General features: G+C 52.0%; 1 protein-coding gene across 1 annotated transcript; it reads left to right on the forward strand.

The window, feature by feature from the left end:
* On the forward strand, positions 1-9,977 carry MEIOSIN (meiosis initiator). Its single transcript, XM_086872020.1, has 9 exons — positions 1-91; positions 858-942; positions 1,809-1,884; positions 2,691-2,757; positions 4,485-4,758; positions 6,391-6,447; positions 6,902-7,047; positions 8,418-8,507; positions 9,767-9,977. Exons 1-9 carry the CDS (start codon positions 51-53, stop codon positions 9,915-9,917), a joined length of 987 nt encoding a protein of 328 aa, XP_086728146.1. The 5' UTR covers positions 1-50; the 3' UTR covers positions 9,918-9,977.
* The last annotated feature ends 2,019 nt before the right edge of the window (positions 9,978-11,996 follow it).

The following is an 11,996-nucleotide window of genomic DNA, read 5'->3' on the forward strand; positions in this document are numbered from 1 at the left end:
GGGACCCCTCCCCAAAAAGGGGGGCGGGGAGCCGCCCCTCCCCCACCCGGATGGAGCCCCCCACCTGCGGCAGCCCCGGAGAGTGGCACCGGTGAGGGGGGGGCGCCCGGGACCCCCCCATGTCCCCTCAGTGTCCCCAATGTCCCCAAATCCCCCCCAATGTCCCCTCAGTGTCCCCAAAGCCCCCCTGATGTCCCCAATGTCCCCGATGTCCCCAATGTCCCCAATCCCCCCAATGTCCCCCCAATGTCCCCCCAATGTCCCCTCAATGTCCCCGATGTCCCCTCAATGTCCTCAGGGTCCCCAATGTCCCTTAATGTCCCCAATGTCCCCAATGTCCCTCAATGTCCCCAATGTCCCCAATGTCCCCGATGTCCCCAATGTCCCCAGTGTCCCCCCGATTGTCCCCGATGTCCCCGATGTCCCCAACCCCCCCAATGTCCCCAATGTCCCCAATGCCCCCAATGCCCCCAATGTCCCCAATGTCCCCCCAATGTCCCCAATCCCCCCGATGTCCCCAATGTCCCCGATGTCCCCAATGTCCCCAATGTCCCCCCAATGTCCCCCCAATGTCCCCCAATGTCCCCAGTGTCCCCGATGTCCCCAATGTCCCCGATGTCCCCAATGTCCCCAATGTCCCCAATGTCCCCCCAATGTCCCCAATGTCCCCAATGTCCCCAATGTCCCCAATGTCCCCCCGATTGTCCCCGATGTCCCCAACCCCCCCGATGTCCCCAACCCCCCCAATGTCCCCAATGTCCCCAATGTCCCCAATGTCCCCCAATGTCCCCAATGTCCCCAATGTCCCCCAATGTCCCCAATGTCCCCAATCCCCCCGATGTCCCCGATGTCCCCAGGTCCCCCCGGGACTGGCGGTCGCTGCTGCCCGAGCTGGCCCAGTTGGTGCCCTGGCCCCGCGGCGGGGGGGGGCGACACTCCGAGGTACCGGGGGGACATTGGGGACATTGGGGACACCTTGGGGACATTGGGGACATTGGGGACATTGGGGACATTGGGGGGACATTGGGGGGACATCGGGGACATTGGGGGGACATTGGGGACATTGGGGACATTGGGGACATCGGGGGCATTGGGGACATTGGGGACATTGGGGGGATTGGGGGGGCATTGGGGACATTGGGGACATTGGGGGGACATTGGGGGGACATTGGGGACATTGGGGACATTGGGGGATTGGGGGGACATTGGGGACATTGGGGGGACATTGGGGGGCATTGGGGACATTGGGGACATTGGGGGGACATTGGGGACATCGGGGACATTGGGGACATTGGGGACATTGGGGGGACATTGGGGACATTGGGGGGCATTGGGGACATTGGGGGGACATTGGGGACATTGGGGGGACATTGGGGGATTGGGGGGACATTGGGGACATCGGGGACATTGGGGACATTGGGGGGACATCGGGGGGCCACCTGGGAGATACCACCGAGTTCGGGTCTTGGGGGACACGGGGACATTGAGGGGACACCCGGGAGATACCACCGAGTTCGGGTCGGGGGGGACACGGGGACATTGAGGGGACACCTGGGAGATACCAAGGAGTTCGTGGGAGGGGGGGACACGGGGGGGACACCCGGGAGATACCACCGAGTTCGGGTCGGGGGGGACACGGGGACATTGAGGGGACACCCGGGAGATACCACCGAGTTCGCGGGGGGGGGGGACACGGGGGGGTACACATGGGAGATACCACCGAGTTCGCGGGGGGGGGGGTGGGTGTGGAGGTGACACCCCCGTGTCCCCCCCCGTGTCCCCCCCCGTGTCCCCTCCCCCCCCCGCAGGTCCAGGTGCTCCAGAACGTTCTGGGTTACCTGGAGTTCCTCCAGGAGCGCGTGCGCGCCGCGCGCGCCGCCGCCGGTAACCACGTGACCCCCTCCCCAAATCCGGGGACCCCCCCCCCCCACCCCCCCCAAAATTAACCGACCCCTCCCCAAATTCGGGGACCCCTCCCCCCCAAAATTAACCGACCCCTCCCCAAATTCGGGGACCCCTCCCCCCAAATTAACCGACCCCTCCCCAAATTCGGGGACCCCTCCCCCCAAAATTAACCGACCCCTCCCCGAATTCGGGGACCCCTTCCCCAAATTATCCAAATTATCCAAAAATTCCCCAAAAATCGCTTTTAAATTCCCGTAAATTCCATTTGAACCCCCCCAGGACCCCTCCCCAAATTATCCAAACCCCCCAAAAAATCCCCAAAATTTATTTTAAATTCCCGTAAATTCCATTTAAACCCCCCAGGACCCCTCCCCAAATTATCCAAACCCCCCCAAAAAACCCCAAAATCTCCTTTAAACCCCCCGGACCCCTCCCCAAATTATCCAGACCCCCCAAAAAATCCCCAAAATTTATTTTAAATTCCCGTAAATTCCATTTAAACCCCCCAGGACCCCTCCCCAAATTATCCAAACCCCCCAAAAAAATCCCCAAAAATCCCCTTTAAACCCCCCCGGACCCCTCCCCAAATTATCCAAACCCCCCCAAAAAACCCCAAAATCTCCTTTAAACCCCCCGGACCCCTCCCCAAATTATCCAGACCCCCCAAAAAATCCCCAAAATTTATTTTAAATTCCCGTAAATTCCCTTTAAACCCCCCAGGACCCCTCCCCAAATTATCCAAACCCCCCCAAAACTCCCCCAAAATCTCATTTTAACCCCCCCAGGGCTCCCCCCCAATTTTGGGGACACCTCGGAGTCGCCCCCCCCCAATTTTGGGGACACCGAGCCCAGGTCGGGACATTTGGGGACATTTTTGGGGGGATTTGGGGACATTTTGGGGGGATTTGGGGACATTTTTAGGGGGATTTGGGGACATTTTGGGGCTTTTTTTTTTAAGAGGGGGATTTGGGGAAAATTTGGGGGTTTTGGGGTTAAATTTTTGGGGTTTTTTTTGGTTTTTTGGGGTTTTTTAGGTTTTTTTTGGGGGGTATTTTTGGGGTTTTTGGGGTTTTTTCTTTTGGTTTTTATTTTGGGTTTTTGGGGGTTTTTTGTTTTTTTTGGGGGTTTTTTTTTGGGTTATTTTGGGGTTTTTTTGGGGTTTTTTTGGGGTTTTTTTGAGGCTTTTTTAGGGTTTTTTTGTTAATTTAATTTTTTTTTTCTTTGGTGTTTTTGGGGGGGATTTTTTGTGTTTTAGGGGTTTTGTTTTTTGGGTTTTTGGTTTTTTTGGGGTTTTTTTGGCGTTAGTTTGGGGTTTTTTTTATTTTTTGGGTTTTCTGTGTTATTTTGGGGTTTTTTTATTATTTTTTTTGGGTTTTTTTCTTGTTTCCTTGGCTTTTTTGGGGGTTTTTTGGGAGGGTTTTTTATGTTATTTTGTGGGTTTTTTAATTTTTTGGGGTTTTTTGTGTTATTTTGTGTTTTTTTAAATTTTTTTGGGTTTTTTTTGTGTTATTTTGGGGTTTTTTAATATTTTGGTTTTTTGTGTTATTTTGGGTTTTTTTAAATTTTAGGGGAATTTTTGGTTTTGGTTTTTTTTGTTTTATTTTGGGGTTTTTTTAATTTTTTGGTGTTTTTTTGTGTTATTTTGGTTTTTTTTAATTTTTGGGGAGATTTATTTTTAGCTTTTTTCGTGTTATTTTGGTTTTTTTTAATTTTTGGGGTTTTTTTGTGTTATTTTGCTTTATTTTAATTTTTTGGGGGATTTATTTTTAGCTTTTTTTGTGTTATTTTGTCTTCTTTTTAATTTTGGGGGGATTTGGGGGTTTTTTTGTGTTATTTTGTGTTTTTTTAAATTTTTTGGGGTTTTTTTTGTGTTAGTTTGGGTTTTTTTAATTTTTTAAGAGTTTTATTTTTAGCTTTTTTTGTGTTATTTTGATTTTTTTTAATTTTTGGGGGATTTATTTTTACCTTTTTTCGTGTTATTTTGATTTTTTTTAATTTTGAGAGATTTATTTTTACCTTTTTTTGTGTTATTTTGCTTTATTTTAATTTTTTTGGGATTTATTTTTAGCTTTTTCCGTGTTATTTTGTTTTTTTTTAATTTTTTGGGATTTTTTTTGTGTTATTTTGGGTTTTTTTTAATTTTCGGGGGATTTATTTTTACCTTTTTTTGTGTTATTTTGCTTTAATTTTTTGGGAGATTTATTTTTAGCTTTTTCGTGTTATTTTGCTTTATTTTAATTTTTTAGGGGATTTATTTTTAGCTTTTTTCGTGTTATTTTGTGTTTTTTTAATTTTTTGGGATTTTTTTTTTGTGTTATTTTGGGTTTTTTTTAATTTTTGGGATTTTTTTTTGTGTTATTTTGTTTTTTTTAATTTTTTGGGGGATTTATTTTTACCTTTTTTTATGCTATTTTCCTTTTATTTTTATTTTTTAGGGGATTTATTTTTACCTTTTTCGTGTTATTTTCCTTTCATTTTCATTTTTACATTTTTTTTTTCCATCATTTTAGATTTTTTTTTATTTTAGAAATTTTTTTTTAATTTTTTTTTAATTTAATTCCCCCTCCCCACCCCCCCAGGGACGAAGAGGATGAGGATGAGGAGGACGAGGAAGATGAAGAAGGCGACACCAGTCCCTGGCTGTGCCAAACTGGGCCGGACTGGGAGCCCCTGGGAGCTGCTGGGGGGGGGTCCCTGAGCCCCCCCAAATTCCGGGGGGGGGTCCTGGGGCTCAGCCCCTCCCTCCTCGCCCCCCCCGAGCCCCCCGAGCCCCCCGAGGGCGTCGTCAGAGGTGGGGGAGGGGAAAATTTCGGGGGGGATTTGGGTGAAATTCGAATTTTTGGGGTTTTTTTTCAATTTTTTTAGGCTTTTTTGGGGGGGATTTGGGTGAAATTCGAATTTTTTGGGTTTTTTTTCAATTTTTTTTAGGTTTTTTTGAGGGGATTTGGGTGAAATTCGGATTTTTTGGGGTTTTTTTGGGGGGGATTCTGGGTGAAATTCGGATTTTAGGGTTTTTTTTTCAATTTTTTGGGGGTTTTTTTGGGGGGATTTGGGTGAAATTCGGATTTTTTGGGTTTTTTTCAATTTTTTTTAGGTTTTTTGGGGGGATTTGGGTGAAATTGGGATTTTTGGGGGGATTTTTTGATTTTTTGGGTTTTTTTGGGGGGATTTTGGGTGAAATTCGAATTTTTGGGGTTTTTTTGGGGGGGATTTGGGTGAAATTCGGATTTTTGGGGGGTTTTTTTCAATTTTTTTTAGGTTTTTTTGGGGGGATTTTGGGTGAAATTCGAATTTTTGGGGGTTTTTTTCAATTTTTTTTAGGTTTTTTTGGGGGGATTTGGGTGAAATTCGAATTTTTGGGTTTTTTTCAATTTTTTTTAGGTTTTTTTTGGGGGGATTTGGGTGAAATTCGGATTTTTGGGTTTTTTTCAATTTTTTTTTGGTTTTTTTGGGGGGATTTGGGTGAAATTCGGATTTTTGGGTTTTTTTCAATTTTTTTTAGGTTTTTTTTGGGGGGATTTGGGTGAAATTCGGATTTTTTGGGGTTTTTTTCAATTTTTTTTAGGTTTTTTTGGGGGGATTTGGGTGAAATTCGGATTTTTGGGGTTTTTTTTGGGGGGGATTTGGGTGAAATTCGGACTTTTTTGGGTTTTTTTCAATTTTTTTTAGGTATTTTTGGGGGGATTTGGGTGAAATTCGAATTTTTGGGGTTTTTTGGGGGGGATTCTGGGTGAAATTCGGATTTTTGGGGTTTTTTTGGGGGGATTTTGGTGAAATTCGAATTTTTGGGGTTTTTTTTTCAATTTTTTTTAGGTTTTTTTGGGGGGATTTTGGGTGAAATTCGAATTTTTGGGGTTTTTTTTCAATTTTTTTTAGGTATTTTGGGGGGGATTTTGGTGAAATTCGAATTTTTTGGGGTTTTTTTTGGGGGGGATTTTGGGTGAAATTCGGATTTTTGGGGTTTTTTTTCAATTTTTTTTAGGTTTTTTGGGGGGATTTGGGTGAAATTGGGATTTTTGGGGGGATTTTTTGATTTTTTGGGTTTTTTTGGGGGGGATTTGGGTGAAATTCGGATTTTTTGGGGTTTTTTGGGGGGGATTTTGGGTGAAATTCGGATTTTTTGGGGGTTTTTTTTCAATTTTTTTTAGGTTTTTTTGGGGGGATTTGGGTGAAATTTGAGGATTTTTTGTGTTTTTTGGGGTTTTTTCGGGGGTTTTTTTGGGTTTTTTGGGGTTTTTTTTGGGTTTTTTGGGGGGTTTTTGGGGTTTTTTGGGTTTTTTGGGGGGGTTTTTGGGGTTTTTTGGGTTTTTTTGGGGGGTTTTTTGGGGTTTTTTGGGGGGGTTTTTTTGGGGGTTTTTTTGGGGGGATTTTTTGGGGTTTTTGGGGGTTTTTTGGGGTTTTTTGGGGGTTTTTTGGTTTTTGTTTTTTTGGTGTTTTTTGGGTTTTTTGGGGGTTCTGGGGGTGTCACCTCCCCTCCCCCGGTGTCACTTTGTGTCCCCTCCCCCCCCAGAGCTGTTCCCGGATGCTCAGCTCAGCCCCCAGGTGAGTCCCCTCCCCCCCCCGGTGTCACCAGTGTCCCAAATGTCCCCAGTGCCACCCCTGGTGTCCCCAGTGCCACCCCCAGTGTCCCCAGTGTCCCCCAGTGCCACCCCCCAGTGTCCCCAATGTCCCAAATGTCACCCCCAGTGTCCCCCAGTGTCCCAAATGTCCCAAATGTCACCCCAGTGCCACTCCCTGTGCTCCTCAATGTCCCCAGTGCCACTCCAAACGCCACCCCAGTGTCCCCCAGTGTCCCCCAGTGCCACTCCCAATGCCACCCCAGTGTCCCCCAGTGTCCCCAGTGTCCCCCAGTGTCCTCCAGTGCCATCCCAATGTCCCCAATGCCACCCCCAGTGCCACCCCAGTGTCCCCCAATGTCCCCAGTGTCCCCAGTGCCACTCCCAATGTCACCCCCAGTGTCCCCAGTGCCACCCCCGTGTCCCCAATGTCCCCACAGGACCCGTCGGGCTCTGGTGGCCCCGAGGGGACCCGAGGGCGTGTCCAGGGACAGGGACAGGGACAGGGACAGGGACGTCCCCGAAAGCGCAAATGCGTCAACGGCTTCATCATGTTCTGTCGAGTGAACCGGAGAGAGTACATGAGGTGACAGCTGGGGACACCTGGGGACACCTGGGGGGACATGGGGACACCTGGGGACAGCTGGGGACAGCTGGGGACAGCTGGGGGGACATGGGACACCTTGGGGACACCTGGGGACAGCTGGGGACACCTGGGGGGACATGGGGACACCTTGGGGACACACCTGGGGACAGCTGGGGATACACCTGGGGACACCTGGGGACACCTGGGGGGACATGGGGACACCTGGGGACACCTGGGGACAGCTGGGGGGACATGGGGGGACATGGGGACAGCTGGGGACACCTGGGGGGACATTGGGGGATGTGGGGACATTGGGGACAAAGGGACAGTGGGGGGGACCTCGGGGACACCCGGGGACCCTGGGGAGGGACACGGGGTGGGGGGGGGGTTGGTGACATTGGTGTGACATTTGGGGTGACACTCGGGTGACATTGGGGTGACACTGAGGTGACATTTCGGGTGACATCTGGGTGACACTCGGGTGACATTGGGGTGACACTTGGGTGACATTGGGGTGACATTGGGGTGACACTTGGGTGACATTTGGGGTGACATTTGGGTGACACCCGGGTGACATTGGGGTGACACTGAGGTGACACTTGGGTGACATTTGGGGTGACACTGAGGTGACATTTGGGCTGACACTCGGGTGACATTCGGGTGACATTGGGGTGACATTGGGGTGACACTTGGGTGACATTTCAGGTGACATCTGGGTGACACTCGGGTGACATCGGGGTGACCCTGGGGTGACATTGGGGTGACACTCGGGTGACATTTGGGGTGACATTGGGGTGACACTGAGGTGACATTTTGGGTGACACTGAGGTGACATTTCGGATGACACTCGGGTGACACTCGGGTGACACCCGGGTGACATTGGGGTGACCCTGAGGTGACACTCGGGTGACACTTGGGTGACATTGGGGTGACACTGAGGTGACACCCGGGTGACGTTTCGGATGACACTTGGGTGACACTCAGGTGACACTCGGGTGACATTGGGGTGACACCCGGGTGACATTTCGGGTGACACCCGGGTGACACCGGGGTGACCCTGAGGTGACACTCGGGTGACATTTCGGGTGACACTGGGGTGACCCTGAGGTGACACCGGGGTGACACTGAGGTGACATTTCGGATGACACTCGGGTGACACTCGGGTGACACTCGGGTGACACTCGGGTGACATTTCGGGTGACACTCGGGTGACACCGGGGTGACCCTGAGGTGACATTTGGGTGACACTGAGGTGACACTCGGGTGACACCCGGGTGACATTTCGAATGACACTCGGGTGACACTCGGGTGACACTCGGGTGACACTCGGGTGACACCCGGGTGACACCGGGGTGACCCTGAGGTGACAGCACCGTCCCCGGTCTCACCTCCACGGCCGCCACGCGGGACCTGGCCCAGCTCTGGCGCAGCCTCGGCCCTGACGAGCGCCGCCCCTACCGGTTCGTACTGGTTTATACCGGTTTATACTGGTTTATACTGGTTTAGACTGGTTTGGACTGGTTTGGACTGGTTCATACCGGTTCGTACTGGTTTATACCGGTTCGTACTGGTTTATACTGGTTTAGACTGGTTTATACCGGTTCGTACTGGTTTAGACTGGTTTATACCGGTTTATACTGGTTTGGACTGGTTTGTACTGGTTTATACTGGTTTGGAGTGGTTTATACCGGTTTATACTGGTTTATACTGGTTTATACCGGTTCGTACTGGTTTATACCGGTTCACACTGGTTTGGACTGGTTTGGACTGGTCTGGACTGGTTTATAGAGGTTCATACTGGTTTATACCGGTCCATACCGGTCCATACTGGTTTATACTGGTCCATACCGGTCCATACTGGTCCATACCGGTTTACACTGGTCCATACTGGTTTATACCGGTCCATACCGGTCCGTACCGGTTTATACCGGTTCATACCGGTCCGTACCGGTCCATACCGGTTTACGCTGGTCCATACCGGTCCATACCGGTTTATACCGGTCCATACCGCTCCGTACCGGTCCATACCGGTTTATACCGGTTTATACCGGTTTATACTGGTCCATACTGGTTTATACCGGTCCGTACCGGTCCATACCGCTCCATACCGCTCCGTACCGGTCCATACCGGTCCATACCGGTTTATACTGGTTTATACCGGTCCATACCGGTCCGTACCGGTCCATACCGGTTTATACCGGTCCATACCGCTCCATACCGGTCCATACCGGTCCGTACCGGTTTATACCGGTCCATACCGGTTTATACTGGTTTATACCGCTCTGTACCGCTCCGTACCGGTCCATACCGGTTTATACTGGTTTATACCGGTCCGTACCGCTCCGTACCGGTCCATACCGGTTTATACTGGTTTATACCGGTCCGTAGCGGTTTATACTGGTTTATACCGGTCCATACCGGTCCATACCGCTCCGTACCGGTCCGTAGCGGTTTATACTGGTTTATACCGGTCCGTAGCGGTTTATACCGGTCCATACCGGTCCATACCGGTCCATACCGGTCCATACCGGTTTATACCGCTCCATACCGGTTTATACCGGTTTATACCGGTCCATACCGGTTTATACTGGTTTATACCGGTCCGTACCGCTCCGTACTGGTCCATACCGGTTTATACCGCTCCGTACCGGTCCGTACCGGTTTATACCGCTCCATACCGGTCCGTACCGGTCCGTAGCGGTTTCCGCTGCTCCGGCAGGCGGCGCGCGCGGCGCTTCAGCCGGCAGCACGATCGGATGGTGCGGCCGGAGCGCGGCAGCGACAGCGACGGTGACAGCGACAGCGACAGCGCCACCACCCCCCTGCGGCTGCTGCTCGCTGCGCATGCGCGGCCCGCGCCCCGCCCGTGACAGCGCCGCGCCAGGGGGACACCCGGGGACACGCGGGGACACTGTGGGGACAGTTTGGGGACAGTTTGAGACAGTTTGGGACACTTTGGGACACTTTGGGACAGTTTGGGGACAGTTGGGGACAGTTTGGGGACAGTTTGGGACACTTTGGGACACTTTGGGGACAGTTCAGGACACTTTGGGGACAGTTTGGGACACTTGGGGACAGCCCAGGGTCCCCTCCGGGTGTTATCCCAGTCCCGGTTCGTGTCCTTGTCCCTGTCATGTCCCTGTCCCCAGTGTCCCCACGATGTCCCCACGGTGTCCCCACGGTGTCCCCACGGTGTCCCTGTCCCAGTTCCTGTCCCCACGATGTCCCCACGGTGTCCCCATCCCCATTCGTGTCCCCACGGTGTCCCTGTCCCCGTTTGTCCCCACTCCTAGTTCAGCTCTTTGTCCCCACGGTGTCCCCATGATGTCCCCATCGTGTCCCCATCCCAGTTCCTGTCCCCACGGTGTCCCCATGGTGTCCCCAGTGTCCCCATCCCAGTTCCTGTCCCCACAGTGTCCCCACAGTGTCCCCATGGTGTCCCCACGGTGTCCCCATGATGTCCCCATCGTGTCCCCATCCCAGTTCCTGTCCCCACAGTGTCCCCACAGTGTCCCCATGGTGTCCCCAGTGTCCCCATCCCAGTTCCTGTCCCCACGGTGTCCCCATGGTGTTCCCATGGTGTCCCCAGTGTCCCCATCCCAGTTTGTGTCCCCAGCCCAGTCCCTGTCCCAGTTCCTGTCCCCATGGTGTCCCCATCCCCATTCCTGTCCCCCACGGTGTCCCTGTCCCTGTCCCAGTTCGTGTCCCCACGGTGTCCCCATGATGTCCCCACGGTGTCCCCATCCCAGTTCCTGTCCCCAGTTCCAGTTGAGGTCCTTGTCCCTGTCCCCACGGTGTCCCCACAGTGTCCCTGTCCCAGTTTGTGTCCCCACGGTGTCCCCATCTCAGTCCCTGTCCCCACAGTGTCCCCACAGTGTCCCCATGATGTCCCCATCGTGTCCCCACAGTGTCCTCATCCCAGTCCCTGCCCCCACGCTGTCCCTGTCCCTGTCCCTGTCCCAGTTCATGTCCCCACAATGTCCCCACGGTGTCCCTGTCCCAGTTCATGTCCCCACAGTGTCCCCATGATGTCCCCATCTCAGTCCCTGTCCCCGTTCGTGTCCCCCCCGATGTCCCCACAATGTCCCCATGATGTCCCCATGGTGTCCCCGTGGTGTCCCCATCCCAGTTCGTGTGCCCATGATGTCCCCATGGTGTCCCCCCGATGTCCCCACGGTGTCCCTGTCCCTGTCCCCATCCCAGTCTGTGTCCCCCCAATGTCCCCAAGTGTCCCCAACCCACGGGGGGGGGGTCCCAGCAGTGGCAGGAGGTGACAACGGGGGGGATTTGGGGACCTTGAGGGACACTGGGGACAATCTGGGGACATTTGGGGTGATTTGGGGACACTGGAGGGGATTTGGGGACATTGGAGGGGATTTGGGGACACTGGAGGGGATTTGGGGACATTGGAGAGGATTTGGGGACATTTGGGGACATTAAGGGGGGATTTGGGGACATTGGAGGGGATTTGGGGACATTTGGGGGGGATTTGGGGACATTAAGGGGGGATTTGGGGACACTGGGGGGGATTTGGGGACCTTTGGGGGGAATTTGGGGACATTGGGGGGGATTTGGGGACATTTGGGGGGGATTTGGGGACATTAAGGGGGGATTTCGGGACCTTTGGGGGGAATTTGGGGACATTTGGGGGGAATTTGGGGACACTGAGGGGGATTTGGGGACATTTGGGGACATTGAGGGGGGATTTGGGGACATCGGGGGGGTGGTGACCCTGGAAAAACCCCATTTTTGTCCCTTTTTTCCCCATTTTTGTCCCTTTTCCCCCCATTTTTGTCCCTTTTCCCCCCAAAATTTCCCGTTTTTTCCCCTTTTTTCCCGTTTTCCTCCCTTTTCCCCCCAAAATTTGTCCCCATTTTCGTCCCTTTTCACCCCCTCCCCTCCCCCACCCAGGTGACATCGCACCTTTCGCCAAAAAAACAAAAAAAAAC

Source organism: Cyanistes caeruleus, chromosome 38 (assembly GCF_971803275.1).
Source record: "Cyanistes caeruleus chromosome 38, bCyaCae1.hap1.1, whole genome shotgun sequence".
In the NCBI taxonomy this organism is placed as follows: domain Eukaryota; kingdom Metazoa; phylum Chordata; class Aves; order Passeriformes; family Paridae; genus Cyanistes; species Cyanistes caeruleus.